Source organism: Melospiza georgiana, chromosome 31, assembly GCF_028018845.1.
Source record: "Melospiza georgiana isolate bMelGeo1 chromosome 31, bMelGeo1.pri, whole genome shotgun sequence".
Taxonomy (NCBI): Eukaryota; Metazoa; Chordata; class Aves; order Passeriformes; family Passerellidae; genus Melospiza; species Melospiza georgiana.
The window spans coordinates 4101475-4116517 of record NC_080460.1 but is presented as its reverse complement, the minus strand read 5'-3'; the positions used below and the strand labels follow the sequence as shown (position 1 = coordinate 4116517).

The window sequence follows — 15043 nt, the reverse complement described above, 5'->3', positions numbered from 1 at the left end:
TCCCTGGCTCTGGACTGTCCAGGTCCTGTCAGGATCCTCTGGGACCTCCTTGGCCAGGGTTTCAGGTGCTGTGCAGCCTGCTGGGACAGTGGGTGGGAGAACCCTGGCTTTGTGAGAGATCTTCATCTTCCTCCAGCCTTCCTCATCACAGCCCAGGGCAGCTTGAGCCAGTCTGTGTGGAGCAAAGTCATTTTTAGAGGGAGCTTCTTGTAAAGGAGCCATAATGGTGTTCTTTGGCCTAAAAGCTGTGCAAAACCACCTCATTTAAAAATCCACTCACTGTGCTGGCCCTGGGGAGCCAGGAGGGGCTGCTGGCTGGGCTTGTGCTGGGGACATCCCTGTGCTGGGGCTGGGCTTGCTCTGGGGACATCCCTGCTCTGGGGACACGTCCCAGAATAAGGCTGCTCCTGCAGGGCTCAGACAGTTCATCCCTGCTGGGATGTGAGGTGTGGGTTGGTGTGCCAGAACTGCAGCATTAAATTCCTCATCCTCTGGAGCTGAAGGCTCTGGATCTGCCTCCAGGTGTCTCTCTGTGAGCGGCTTTGAGCAAACACTTAATCCTGCAGATTGTGCAGTGCCACAGGTGTCCCTGACCTCTGGGGCTGTGCTGTTCCTCCTTGCTGGCCGTGCTGGGTGAGGATAGTTCTGGATTCTTGTTTCATGGGATTGCTTCTAGAAACTGGAACAGAGGAATTGGAGTACAAGGAAAACCTGCACAGTGCAGGAATGAAGGAGTGATAAGCCTTTGACCCCTGTGAAGTTCCAAACTAGTAATGCTGCTCACTGGTAACTGTGCTGGTCTTTAGCTGCCTGTTCCTGGGTGTTGAGTCCTGCCTGACCCTGGCTTGATGAAATCAGGAGAGTTTCCTGCTGGAAGGGGAGCTCTAGACTCCAGGAGTTTCTCTGTCTCCCCTGACCTTTCTTTTGGGCTCTGCTCCAGAAGTGAGGTCCTCACCATTGTGGTGACTGCTCTGCCTCTTGCTAACAGGGAGTAAATCTTTTCTGGTCTTCCTCTTGGTTATTCCAGTGCTCTGCCACTTCAGGGCACTGTTTACCTTGGAAGCTGGGGAAGCTGCAGGTGCCAGGGCTGTCACCTGGGGTAAAGCTCTGAATACCTGCACAGTGTGTTCCTGGGGTGCTGAGTGATCAGAGGGGTTTTTTTAAGGGTTCTCCCTCTTGAAAAAGAGCCTGAGTGTAGTTTGGAATCTTCCCTAGTGTGTATAGCTGACCCTGGAATCAAATATTACTGGTATTGTGCAGGAGACAACTGCTGCTGAGCATTTGGTGCCCTTTTCACATCGATGGGCAGAGAGAAGATCAGAAAAAGGAGTTTTTCCCAAAATGAGGCATTCTGCTTCTTGTGCAGTGTCCCCACATTGAGAGCTGTGTGCTGCTCAGCAGATGGGTTTAGATGCTGTCCTCCCTCTCTTGCCCTGTCCCAAATGGCTTGTTGGGCACGAGTTAGACAGAAGATTGCAGGCAGCTGTGCTGTTGTGGTGCAGGGCGGGCCCTTGGTGGCCCTGCTCTCCATGCTGAGTGCCTGAATGCCTTTTCCCCTGGGCCAGGCACAGCTGGTCCTGCTGTGGCTCAGCTGTGGCTCAGAATGTCCCAGTGTCCCCTGGCCAGGGTGGCACAGCCAGCTGGCAGCTGTGCTGCTCCTGGCATCCCAGAGCGGCCCCTGAGGGAAAACCAGTGTGGAGAGCAGGGCTGCAGGAGACAGAGAGGGGATTTTGGGGAGTGACTGCTCCAGTGTGCTCATACCTGTGCTTTGTTAGCCGTGTGCTGTACCCAGGTGAAGATTCCCAATAAATGCTGGTTCTGATGCCTCACGAATGGGTCTGTGTCTTTCCTTGTGAGCAGTGATGGACGAGGGGATGTTCTGTGTCTCTGGTGCCCCAGGGCTGTCATGGGTGTGTAAATATGAACAATTAACCGGGCAGTTTTCCCTGGGTGAGGTTCTGGCCCTGCAGGGTGTGTTGGTTGGTGCCTTGCTGACCCTGGGTACCACCCAGCCTCCTTGTTCTTCCTGCAATTCCTGCTGTTTTGGTTTTCTTGTGATTTTCTCCTATGCTCTTGCTAACGAGTCCAATGACACTTCTAAGCTGCCAGTAGTTCTGTGAAGGTAAGAGATCTTCTGTTTTGTCTGTGTGAGTCCTAAGGCAAACCCGGCCTCCTGGTGGCTCCTGGAGCTGGAGAAGGGCAGGACAGCCTCTCCCTGCACTGCCTGGTTGTGCCAATGCAGAAACCAGCCAGGTCTTTGGAGCTCTGAGCCTTGAGCTGAAGTCAGGCTATGGAGTGGTTAAAAACCATTTGTCTGGCAGTGGTTAAAAGGAATAGCTGCTACTAAAACAGCTGCTACTTAGGATTCACTGAAAGCTGTAAGCTGACCTTCAGTCTTTGAAATGGGCCTGTTATTTTAGCAGGTTTTGGGGCATCCCCACAAGCAATTCCACATATCTGTGGGCTGCCCCACAGGAAGAGAGGCCAGGCCAAGCAGTAGGTGTGCTTGGAGAGCAGCAGTGCAGGATGGAAGGACAGAACCTGTCTGTCTGCTGGAGCTTCCCTCGGGCAGCAGCGTTGGGAAGGGAAACTCTCTGTGCTGGTGGTGGTGTCAGGGGTGGGAGGGAGAGGAACCCGGTGGGACGGTGCTGAGGGTGCTGTGTGTGCCCATGCGTGTGTCAGACATCTCCCATCCTCTCAGCAGTGGTACCCGTGTTGCCAACGCTTCCCTGGCATTGTGTTTTCATTGATTTGCCCTCCCTCTCCTGCCCATTCTCCATGCATGGTGGTGGTTTCCATCTGAGCAGCGTGACATTCCTGTGCAGTGTGCCTTGCTGTGACTGCTGAGCTGGCTCAGAAACTCCCTTCTCTTGTGTTTGTAGGTGTGCAGAGGGATCCAGGCCGGTTCCCAGAGCTCTGCAAAGGAGATCCTGGCGCTGACGGACTCACCTTGTACAAGGGCCGGCCCGAGATGCTGCAGGTGAAACAGCACAACTCAGAGCCAGAGTTCCTGGCCAGAGATGGTCCTTCAAGCAACAGCTCCTTCTACAGCAGCGAGGGAGAGGGGACAGACCACGAGGGAGACATCCTGGACTGCAGCGGCTCCAGGCCTTTACTGATGGACTCGGAGGAGGAGGAGGAGACGGGCAAGCCATGCCCAGGGTTCCTGCAGCCCGTGCCCAGGCACGAGGCCTCCAAAGAGGATGCCCAGCCCCAGGCCAGGGCAGGGGAGCCGCTGTTCCCGGCCTTCCAGTCGCACAGCGGGGAGGTTTTCAACGAACCCGACGTGTTTGCCACGGCTCCCTTCCGCAGCTCCAGGAAGGTCCCCGATGAGGTGGATGTCTTTACCAAAGCTCCTTTCATCTGCAAGGGCAACGCAGCTCTGCGGCACCCGGAGGAGGCAGACGTGTTTCTGAGGGCCCCTTTCACCAAGAAGAAGAGCATGGAAGAGCTGGCTGCCCACAAGGAGCCGTTCTCAGCGCCCCTTTTCCTGAGCCCCGGGGGCGACGGCCGAGCTCAGCCCGTGTTCCCGGGCCTGGACCCGGCAGCGCACGGCCCCGTGGGCTTGCTGAGAGCTCCACAGGCTGCTGCTGGCTTTGCTCAGCCGGGCAGCGTGCAGCCCTGCCCCGTCCGAGCCGGGGAGGCCCAGGAGGGCAGCCCGGCCAAGGCAGCGCTGCCGGAGCAGGGCGACGCCCTGGGCCCCGTGGCCAGCAAGCCCTTCCGTCCGCAGTCCCTGTCCAAGTACTCCCGGCACTACTGCCCCGAGGACGGGCCGGGGCTGGAGGCGCAGCCCATAGCTGCCTACAAGGTGGTGTCTCAGACCAACAGGCAGGCCATAGCGGGCTCTGTGCCCCTGGTCCCTCTGTCTGCCAGGACTACGGAGCTGCCCGGCACTGATCCCTTTGCCTCGGCGCCCTTCCCTTCCAGAGCAGCCAAGCAGAAGCCTTGACGTGCTGGGGGCTGTGCTGCCTGCAGGAGCGCCTCGTCGGGGCCTCACACCTCTTAGCTGGACTGAATGACATAGCAATATATATATATATAAAGTAATTATTATTTTTGGTCAGAACTCTATTTGCAGTGATATATAGCTGAAGCATTTAAGTTATGTTTGTCCGAATGCCTGGCTCTCAGGATCCTCGTATCCTTTCCAGTTGCTTCTCAGCTTCCTCCTCTCACTGTCTTCCCTCCATTTATTTCTTTTTTTTTAGATGCTTTTCTCAAACCAGCAGTATTCCATATTTTCTGGTCCTGGGTGGAGAAATGCACTACAAGATGAATTAAAAGGTTTATTAATTACAGAGCGAGTTAAGCAGGACTTGCTAATGCTCTGGAAAGGACATGATTTCATAGGTGAAAGGGTTTTTGTGACTTTTGCTCTCAGAGACATTCCTGGTGCCCAGCTGTGGCTGTGCAGGTGGGCTCTGTGCCCACAGAGCCATGCTGGGGTGTCTGGTGCCAGTTTGGGCAGTGCAGGTGGAGCAGAGCCAGGGCAGGGCACAGCTTTGCTACCCCAGGATGGGAGCACCAGGCACTGCTGCTGCCATGGAAGGTGTCCTGAAGCCAGTGAAGCAATCAGGCTGTTTCTGTTGCTGGAAAATCAAAGGGTCGTGCAAACAATCAGGCAGAGCTTTCACTTTTACACTTGTATTTCCTGTCTGGTCTATACCAAAGTGTAGGACCTGGAAATCTGCTTATGGTGAAGGAGAAATGTGTATTTACAGTATTAAAAGTAGACCTTATGGGACATTTGTGATGTAAACAGCTCCATAACTGTCCTGATGTATGTACCTCATGTGGTGTGACTCAGCAGAGGCCACAGCCCCCTTAGACTGGTTTATACTGGCAGAGAGCTCTGCTCAAAGTCACTTCTGCCTATTGCTTTCCTGTTGGTTAAGGATGAACCTCAACAAAATCCATTTGCCCTCCTTCTGAAGTGATGTTTTCTATCCTGTTCCCAAGAGCAGGGCTGTGGTGACTGAGGCATGGACTCAGCCTGGCATAGAAACTGAGGCATTTGTTAGGAAAGGCAAACTCTTTTTATACCCTTCCACAAGACACAGTATTTCCTTAGATGGTAACTCTCACTGTGACACACATTGCCACTTCTGTCAGACCAAATCAGCTGTCAAAGGACTGGATGACTGTCTAGGTGTTGGTGCATAGTGGTGGTTGTGGGGCTCTCTGCCCTCCATCCCCACCTCCTGAAAACAGAAGTACTGTAGAGAACTTTCTGGGTTTCCCTTGACATGTTTCTTCAGCAAAGCTGACGCTTTTACTCTGTTTTGTTGTTTAGTTTTCTGTTTAAATATACACCCGAAAGGTGGTTTTAGTTTTAATTATGCGTTCCCCCAGGTCGGTTATTGCTGGAATCAGTGAGAGACACAGAGAATGACTGTGACAGCAAACTGTGAATTCAAGGGCAGTGAGTGTGAGGGTCACGGGCACACTGAGCCAGGAGCTGCCCTTGAGCTCTGGGATGTGCTCAGAAGCTGCTGAAGGGAGGCCAGGCCTTGGTGCTGTGGGAGATGCTTTGCTCCTGTGGGAGCCACGGGGGTTCAAGGCGTTACCTCTGCTCGCTGGAGCTTCTCCTTCCTTCTCTTCATTTTTACTTGAAAAATTGCCTCTGAATAATTCAGTGTGGCTTCTGTCAGCGCCACGAGCTGATGCTGGGGAGCCTCAGCCTGTCCCTTCATGCTGGGAAAGGGAAGGTGCCCTGGGCTGTGCGGGCTCCTCTCCAGCCCTGCTGGGCCAGGGCAGGCTCCATTTCCAGCTGGCATTTTGGCAGCTCCTCGCTCCTGCAGGCACTTTACACGAAGAGCAGGTTGTAGCTGTGCCCCAGAGCTCACCATCCTGCCAGGCACATCCAGGGCTTAAACGGTTTGAAGTATCTTCTGGGGGTGCAGGCAGCTCGTTTGTATCTCTGCATGTGACTCATAAGGTAACGGGGCTTCTGGTTATGGCCAGAAAACTCAGTTTCAATGCCTGTTACTCTAATACCGTTCTCATTTCCAGCCTGTGTTCCTCCTAATCCTGCACTACCACTGCTGCAGCCTCAGCGTGATCAGTTGTAAGTGGAAATTTAATTTCCATAGCATCTGAAGCTCACTGTTTTAATGAATGTGGAAGAATCATGCTAATTATTTGCCACACAATCAGTGATCTTAATGAAGTGAGACTTATACAGACTCAATGGGGTGTTTTGAATCAGTTTTATGAAAAGAACCACTGGTTTCTGTATGTAACACTGTAGTAAAAGGTGTTCACTGCCCTGGGTCCTCTGGTTATCACACCCCTGTGACAATCCCGGATTCCTGCTGGGAGAGGGACTGGCTCCTGGTTCTCACCCACAGAATGCACTAAAGTCTCTGTTCAAAGTGATTAATCAGAGTTTCTGCATGAGTAAAGCGAGCAGCTGGCTCTGTGCTCACTGCCCTGACTGCTGCAGGACTTTGGGGGCTGTCCCTGTGTCGCCTCTGCTGCTGTCACCCCGTGTGACACAGCACACAGCAGCAAAACCGGGTGAGATCTCCTTGATTGCTGAACTCAATCACTCCAAAGTGCTAATCGGTTACTTTAACTCAGCTTCCACCAAAGACTCTTGTTTTGGGGAGTTGAATTTTTGTGGGTTTTTGTTTCCTCACAGTGTTAAATCAATGCCTTGGAGCACACTGACAGACCCCAAAGCACTTTTACAGTAGTATCATGACACTGAAACCCTGCTCCAGTTCTGAAACACATTCCTGAAACCTGATCAGAAATAACCCCCAGGCTGTAGTTTCTGCTGTGGGTGGGTGAATCCCCTCACACACACCCAGAAATCCCCCTGTGCAGTCAGAGGGATGAGGCTGATCAGCGTTCCTGATCCCTCGCCTCCAAAGGGACGGGCTGGGAGGGCAGGGGGCTCGCTCTGGTGTGGGATGCAGCTGGTGGAGCATCCCAAACACCGAGTCTGGCTTTGGGAAAACTCCTTTGTGTCCAGGAGGAGCTGGGGGTGTCCGTGGTCCCCACAGTGAGACATTCGTGTCCCCCAGTCCCCTCTGTTCCCCCCATGCCTGGCAGATCCCCGGGCTCAAATTTTGCACTCCGGTTGGGATCGTCTGTTCCTGGTAATCATGAAGAAATGTTCCACTTGTAAACTTATGTACATTTTATTAAAACTATATCTGATGACAAGCACCGTCTCCATTGTGCCTTCCTTCTCCCCTCCCCGTGGAAAATATTTCTGCTGGACACAGGGAATCTGGGTTTTAATGAGTTCTTCCTACCTAAGTGCTGAACTGGGTTTGGATGTTTAATCTGGCAGCTGTGAAGTCAAGCTGATCTTGCTGCTTTAAGCAGAGGATATTTCAGTTTATATTCCAGAGAGAACTGCAGGGCAGGACAGAGCCCTGAGCCCTCACAGTGTGCTGGTTAAACGTGTTTTTCGGTATCATTCAGCTGCCAAGACTCTCTTAAGTGCAAAATATTAATTGGGCTTTGCTGCACTTGTTAATTTAATTTCTCTCTTGATGTAAATGTCCATCGAGAGAGATTTTGTGCTGTGTTCTGGCTCTGCACAGTTCCTGGCAGGAGGGGACAGGAGAGGGAACGGGCTCAGGCTGGGCCAGAGAGGCTCAGGCTGGAAACTGGGAAAATTCCTTCCTGGAAATCGGGGAAATTTGTGTTAAAATTTTTCTTTCTGGAAACTGGCAAAATCCCTTCCTGGAAATCAGGAAAATTCCTTCCTGGAAAGGGCTGCCCACGCTGGCACAGGCTGCCCCGCGCAGTGCTGCAGTCGCCATGCCCCGCCTGGGGGGATTTAAGAGCCCTGTGTGTGTGAGGCATTCGGGCACAGCGTCCGTGGCAGCCCCGGCCGTGCCGGGAGCGGCGCTCGGTGGTCCCGGCAGCCCCGCTCGGCGCCCGTTCCCTCACGCTCGCCGCCGCCATGGCCGCTGTCCCCCTCAGGCGCAGCCGCCAGGGGGCGCCGCGGTGCCCGCGCGGCCGCGGGGAGCGCCAAGATGGCGGCGGCGCGGCGGCTCTGCGCGGCGGCGGGGCTGGGCGGGCGGTAGGTGACCGCGGGGCCCGCGGCTGCCGCTGCCCAGGCGCGGCTTTTTCTCGGAGGGAGCTCGGTTTATTCCCGGAGGGGACCCCTCTCGCCCCTTCCCCACGCGACTGAAAAGGGGCCGCGTCGCAGTTAGCGGCACTGCGACCTCCAGGGCCGCCCCGGGTGCTCCTTGCTCTTCCCCTTCCTTTCTCCACCGCGGACGGGAGTGACGCTTCTTCCTGGCAGGCAGCGGGAGGCTGTTTTTCGTTCTCAGCCTTTCCCAGCCGCGAGCTGGTAGTTCTGCAGCTCTTGGGTGCTCAGCCTGTACACCCGGGGAGAACCGTGAGGGGAAATTCCCCTCGCACCCGCCCGGGATCCTGCACTGAGGGGTAATTCCACACTCACATCCTGCTCCGAGGGGTAATTTCCCACACACACCCTGTGCCGTAGGATAATTCCCCTCTCACCCGCTCAGGATCCTGCTCTGAGGGGTAATTCCACACTCACATCCTGCACCGAGGGGTAATCGCACACACACCCGACTCAGGATCCTACTCTGAGGGGTAATTCCCCTCACATCTGGCTCAGGATCCTGCACCGAGGGGTAATTCCCCTCACATCTGGCTCAGGATCCTACTCTGAGGGGTAATTCCCCTCACATCTGGCTCAGGATCCTACTCTGAGGGGTAATTCCCCTCACACCCGTTCAGGATCCTGCTCCGAGGGGTAATTCCCCTCACATCTGGCTCAGGATCCTGCACCGAGGGGTAATTCCCCTCACACTCAGGACACTGCAGCCGGATGTAATTCCCCTCACAAGTGCTCAGGGTACTGCAATGAGCGATAATTCTGCGCCCCACGTGTGCACAGGATCAGGCAATGAGGAGCTGTTACACCCTTCCCGCTCCTGTATGTTCAGGGTTGTGAAATAGGAGGAAATTCCTCCCCCACAGCTGGCTCAAGATCAAGCAGTGAGGGGGGATTTGGAGGACCCTGGGCGCTATAAAATGGGATATAATCATCATTAGCTAAAAGGAGCTTCCAGAGCACCTTCCTTACACATCCTGTTGTGGTTTCTGCCTGCTCCCAAGCCCACAAAAGTAAGCAAATAACGCGATTTAGACCTTTTCTCTATTCCTGTGTCCTGCACTCACAGTAGGGATGTTCATTTCATGAGACAGAGCTCCTTTGGGACAGTGGAAATGTAGAATTTGGAAACTGTTACTAAAGTTATTTTTCTCTAGGTTCTGTCACATGCTGTTAAAAGGTCATAATCTGACAACTCGCCAGCCTTTCCACCAACTCCTGCAGAAGAAACCATCTCTTCCATCTGCAATATGGCATCGTGCAGGTAAATACCGGTTAAAAATGAACAGATGAGCACATTGTATAGCTTGATGTCCCATGGTAATGCTGAAAGTTTGCTTTTTAGTAAATAAATGTTAGCAAAAGAGGCTAAGCCAAGGTTCCTTTTATCCTGCTGTCTCCTGTGAGATGATGTGCCCGTGTTCAGCAGTGTTCCCATGGGCTGGGATCACCCTGGGCTTGCTGAGTAATCAGGACTTGACTTCCATTTAAGCTCCTTAGGTTTCATTATGTTACTTTTCTTATTTGTTTTTGTCTTTGCAGTGAGAGGCATGTTTATTCAAACCCAGGACACACCAAATCCAAACAGCTTGAAGTTTATTCCAGGAAGGGAAGTGCTGGGGTCCAGGACTATGGAGTTTTCCACACCAGCTGCAGCTTATTGCTCACCTTTAGCAAGGTATTATTATTCCCTTTTAAATAGGTTCGGAATAAAAATTTCCAAAGAATAAACAGAAGCTCCCTGGAGGAGAGGGAGGGAGGGAAGAGAAATATTTAATTATTTCAGATGGTTTGGTGCACTTCTGTCATTCCATGGTTTAAGTTTTGTCAAAATCCACTTGATTTAGTGATGCCAATGCTCAGTGCACGTACACCTGTTCCATGTGTAGAAATTCTTTCAAGTGGGTATTGTGAAATCACTTTTATCGTTTTCCATTACACATACTTTTGTGGTAGGATTTCTGATTCTTTCATTCATTGCATTTTTGATGTTTTCCACTCTTCCAAGAGAATATATTTTCTTCCCCTATAATTACAAAAACCACTTTTTTAGCCTTACACTGTATTTACTCCAAGTTCACCAGAGTTTATTTTTTTTTTTCTGTAGATGAAATTGTTGGGTAACCGTATTGTTAATTGTTAAAATTAAAGCTCAGCTTGTAAATCTGGGAAAAACATTTTTGCCCATTTTTCCCCCCCTTGTGTCCTTAACAGACAGTTATTCAGGATTGAAGGAGTGAAAAGTGTTTTCTTTGGGCCAGACTTCATCACAATCACCAAGGTAAGCAGAGCAGGGATTCAGCTGAGATGAGCTGTGTGGAATGGCCACAGAGCAGATCCAGACAGGCACAGTGGAGCTCCAGAGGAGTGTCCATGAGTGCCTTTAATATAAAACAAAATAAGTTCAGGGAATGATAAATCGGTTAGTTAACAATCTTTCAAAGAGTTGATAAAAATATCTGTCAAATAATAACGTATTTTGGAGGCTTTCACACCTTTTTAGCTAATGCTTTAAAAGCACTTGCTTGGCTTGCAGACAAGGAGAGCCTTCTTTGGCTGTCACAGTCTGAGCCTGACTAAACGTCTGTGGCAAAGCTGGACGTGAGAGAACATAAACCCAGTGTGTGCATCAGCTGGGAGAGTCCATGGTGGCATTTTTAGTGTGACAGTCTCTGGGAATGCAGCAGCAGGCACGTTCTCTTCTTCATTCTTTTTCTGATCCTCACAGGAGAGTGAAGACCTGGACTGGAACTTACTGAAACCAGATATTTATGCAACCATAATGGATTTCTTTGCCTCTGGCTTGCCTGTAGTTACTGATGAGGCACCCAGGACAGACACAGGTAAATCAAATCTTCAGGGGGAGGCTGAGTCTGCCTTTGGGTTCAGCTGTTGTGACATCCAGGAGAGCCTCCACTTTGCCCTCGGGAAAGCAAGCAGGAGAATTTAAATTTAAAACCCGTTAAGGTGACTGCAGGCAGGAATTTGCAGCCTGGAATTCTCTCAGTGTTCTGACTTGCACATTTTTCTTTTCCCAAGCTGCTTCAGAAGAAGATGATGAAGTTGTACTGATGATTAAGGAGCTGCTGGATACAAGAATCAGGTAGTTTATATTCCAAAGGAAAATCCTGGCCCTCAGTGCATTTTGGCCTTGCACTCTGCTGTGATTTCATTGGTGCTTTACCACAGCTTGAATTTAGAAGTTGGTGCTGACTAATGAAGTCTCAGGAGTGTTTTGGTGCTCATTAATTGCCTTCCAAAGCAAACTGAAAGCAAAAGCAACTTGACATTTGAGGTGCAGGGAAGATGTCTATGTGTCTGTGATATCTGATGGTGACATCTTCCCTGGCTCACAAACTGCAGCAACCAGAAACTTTACTTTTTTTTTTTTTTTTAGCAGCTGCATAAACTGATATCACAGAATTAAAAAAATTGTTTATCTCAGAGCAGACACACGGTGCTGGTAAATTTTCCTGACAAAGCAAGAAAAGTAGAAATAAGCTGGAACATCTTTCCCAAACATTTGCACTAAGTGTTGAAACCAGAAGCTTTCTAGCAGGGTATTCTCAGAAATTATCCATCAATCAGGCTACGCATAGAGCATTTGTTGTCCAGCAGATCAAAACTAAATGCAGAGGAGCTGTCAGAAGGTGCAGGATGGGGGGAATGTACATCTGAAAGGTCCTGTAGTGTGTCAAAAAGTTAATTCAAGTAAGAAAAATGGAATTTTAAATCATGATCTTTGGCTTTCTGGAATGGAGATAATTTGCTGTGGTGAGTTTATAAATGTGTCAGGCTCACAGATTTTTCTGCGAGGACTGTAGCTCTCAGAGAGTTATTTTGGAAATCAGTATAAAGAGCTTCTGTTAGAGTAACTTGATGGTTTTAACTTGGTCTGGAAAAATGTTGCTATGGGGACAGAGCTACAATGCTGGGCATTTGTGGCTGGCAGAGGGGGAGCAGGGCTGCAGAAATGCTCGTGGCACTGGGGTGAGCTTATCAGGAGCCGCTTCCTTCACCCTGAGCAGGATTAACCTTTTAGAATTGGGGCTGTTTTCTGTCCTGCGTAAATTGTGTAGAACTGCACATTTACTTATGGAAGCAGGGCTTCTTATCACAGGTGACAGCTGGGCTGCACCCTGGGGGGACACACCCTGAGGTGTTTATTGGCAGCACCTGGGGCAGCCACTGCCTCCAGGTGTTCCTCTACCCTAAAATCCCCAGGCAAGGCTGAGCTCTGCCCCAGGGTGTTCTACCCTGAAATCTCCAGGCTGAGCTCTGCTCCAGGCTGTTCTACCCTAAAATCCCCAGGCAAGGCTGAGCTCTGCCCCAGGGTGTTCTTTTACCCTAAAATCTCCAGGCTGAGCTTTGCCCCAGGCTGTTCTACCCTGAAATCTCCAGGCTGAGCTCTGCCCCAGGCTGTTCACTCTACTCTATAAAATCCCAATGCCTACAGAAAAGGTTTCTGTGTTAGATAGTCCATCACAGCGGGAGTTGTTGGAAATGTGAACCAGGTGGTTGTAGAGAAATAGTGACTAAACCCCTCTGTCTCCACAGTTGCTGTGAATATTAAATATTGCTTTCCTGAGGGGTTCTGGCAGGATCCCTGTTTCAGCTCTGGGTTTAATGCTGTGTTCCCTCAGGCCCACGGTGCAGGAGGATGGTGGGGATGTCATTTACAAGGGCTTTGAGGATGGCATTGTGCAGCTGAAGCTGCAGGGCTCCTGCACCAGCTGCCCCAGCTCCATCATCACCCTCAAGAGCGGGATACAGAACATGCTGCAGTTCTACATCCCCGAGGTGGAAGGCGTTGAGCAGGTGGGTTGGGAGACATCACTGAGGTTTTATTTTCAGTGAAGAATGAGCTCTTTGTCTCTTTCCAGCAGGGGCAAAGAGCTCCTTTTAGGGCAAACCAGGGGTGTGTGGATGCAGGTTTTCCAAGCTAGCTGGAGAGCCCAGAGCTGGACACACTTGCTGACACTTTTGTGCTTTGGTGACTTGGTGTGATAAAAAGCAAGGAGCTTTGTCCCCTGAAATTCACATTCTTTGGATTTCTCATGAAATATCTGATCTCTGGAGCCATTGTTTCGTGGCCTTTGTGGTAGCTTGACCAGCTCCTGTAATTAAAGCTCATTTCCTCCTGGCATTTTGGATTGCCACTTTTTCTTACCTTCCTCCTGAGCCCGATGTTCAGTGGTGTGGAATAACTGCTGTTCTCCTCGGGCCCAGCAGGGATTTAATGTAATAAATCCTGCAGGACTGAGAGCTTAACCTGTTTATCTAAACTACTTCTGGGTTTGATTTCAGGTTGTTGACGACGATGATGACGTGGAGAAAGAAGCAAATTCTACTTGAGCTTCGTCATCTGTGGCCAAATAAACATTTACCTCCTGCTGTACGTAAAGCATCTTTGTGCTGAGGAACAACCAGATCTGCCTTGTCAGAAAAACAGTTGTAGCTACTGTGAGAGTGCACCATCAGTTCAAGCAGTTCACCCACTAATTTATTAAATGCCCTGGATCACAAAAAGATTCTTCTGCTGTCTTTAGAAAGAAATGGTGGGCTCAGAAAACAGTGATGTGTTTCTTGTTTGTTTTTTTCACACAGAAACTTCAGTACTGAAAGAAAGAGAAGGCAGAAGATCCTTGGCTTTTTTTTTGTGCAATAGCAGTATTAAATGTTTATTCCCCCAACTTGTGGGACTGACAGGACTGGCTGCCCTTACTCTGTAAACGGGAGCTTCAGGAATGTTCATTTTATCAAGTCTTGTTAAAAAGCTGCTGATTCCTATCAAACTTTTTTGTCTGAAAGATAACCTGTAATCTCAGCTGTTCATTTTGGGGGCTGTAACACTGCCGTGGCTTTGTGAAGTTACCTCCTTGCTCACTACCACTGTGCAAACCATAGCAACAGAAACAAAACAGGTTTGTTATAAAAATCATCCCTTCTAAAGCAAATGTTAGAGAAGAATGATCCTTATCAGCTTACGCAGGAAGACTAATGAGCTCGTTTAGCAGTAAAATCGTTCAGCCAGCGTGCAGCAGCTGATTCCCCAGCACGGGGGAAGGAGGGCCCGTGTCTGTGCTGCTCTGCCACATCCTGTTTGCCCTGGACGTGGCAGAGCAGGCTCCTGCAGTCCTGCACACACGGCAGAGCAGTGTTTGCTGTTCTGACGTTGGAACACATCAGTGGGGCTGTGCAAGGAGCTCTGTTTACTCTGTGTGTGGGGGAATGGTTTGTTCCTGGTGCCTGCCTGTGTGACCAGGAATTCTGTTCCTCCTCTGTGCTGCCACCACGGAGCTGAGGTTGTGCTCCTCGTTTGGCTTAGGATTGCCTTGAGAGCCTCTGGTGTGCTCCCCTCTTTCCTCCCTTTCCCAGGGTAATTATTCCACTGATAAATCCCTAAACAGGATCAGTTCAGCTGCTGGAGAATCCCCTCTAGAGCACCACATCAGCATGTGGTAACTGTAAACTACCTATTGCTTGGGAGAAATTTGAAAATAAATATTGTAGCTAAATAAGCTAAATATTTCCTCAGCTTTCAGTAATCACCCGCAGTTGTTTGACTCTGGCAATCGGTGTGAAATGACCATGCTTTCTTTGAGTGTCTGGTGAACTGCTCGGGGGTATTGATGGCAGAATTCCCTGCTGCAGGGCAGGGAAGGTATCCTGGCTGGAAGCTCCAGGCTTCTCATGTTCCTGATACCTTCTCCTCTGCTCTGTGCCCAGCCAGGTTCTGGCAGCAAGCTCAAAATACAGTTATTTTCTGTGTCCTGATGGTGTGGGTTGTTTTCTGTGCTTTTGAAGGAAATAGTTCTTTATTGAAACTCTAGTGTAATATAAAGCAGAATGAATGGCATTTCTCTTAAGGCATTGCTCTCTTTTGTAACCTTAGGCTCTTAATAAGTTTCCAAGCAGGGTTTGGTGGGGGTG

The 15043-nt window shown here is 50.4% G+C and overlaps 2 protein-coding genes across 4 annotated transcripts; both read left to right on the top strand.

Annotated features, from left to right (window-relative positions):
• Positions 1-353: 353 nt before the first annotated feature.
• On the top strand, positions 354-7167 carry LOC131094788 (uncharacterized protein FLJ45252-like). Its single transcript, XM_058042343.1, has one exon. It carries the CDS (start codon positions 2972-2974, stop codon positions 3947-3949), a length of 978 nt encoding a protein of 325 aa, XP_057898326.1. The 5' UTR covers positions 354-2971; the 3' UTR covers positions 3950-7167.
• An 813-nt stretch (positions 7168-7980) lies between these two features.
• NFU1 (NFU1 iron-sulfur cluster scaffold) lies at positions 7981-14969 on the top strand. 3 transcript variants are annotated; one of them, XM_058042345.1, is made up of 9 exons: positions 7981-8044; positions 9268-9374; positions 9653-9788; positions 10325-10391; positions 10839-10953; positions 11150-11213; positions 12754-12928; positions 13418-13505; positions 13718-14969. In XM_058042345.1, exons 1-8 carry the CDS (start codon positions 7998-8000, stop codon positions 13463-13465), a joined length of 759 nt encoding a protein of 252 aa, XP_057898328.1. In that variant the 5' UTR covers positions 7981-7997; the 3' UTR covers positions 13466-13505; positions 13718-14969. The 3 variants fall into 3 exon arrangements, with proteins under 3 accessions (XP_057898328.1, XP_057898327.1, XP_057898329.1); XM_058042344.1 differs by having other exon boundaries at positions 13418-14969; XM_058042346.1 differs by lacking the exon at positions 7981-8044 and adding an exon at positions 8107-8412 and having other exon boundaries at positions 13418-14969.
• Positions 14970-15043: the final 74 nt, after the last annotated feature.

Excerpts from the sequence above, each read along its gene's own strand:
- NFU1 (XM_058042345.1), top strand. The coding sequence starts at position 7,998 with ATGGCGGCGGCGCGGCGGCTCTGCGCGGCGGCGGGGCTGGGCGGGCG. Across the intron at positions 9,789-10,324 it reads TATTGCTCACCTTTAGCAAG|ACAGTTATTCAGGATTGAAG; the intron begins GTATTATTATTC and ends TGTCCTTAACAG. Across the intron at positions 12,929-13,417 it reads AGGTGGAAGGCGTTGAGCAG|GTTGTTGACGACGATGATGA; the intron begins GTGGGTTGGGAG and ends GTTTGATTTCAG.
- LOC131094788 (XM_058042343.1), top strand. The coding sequence starts at position 2,972 with ATGCTGCAGGTGAAACAGCACAACTCAGAGCCAGAGTTCCTGGCCAGA.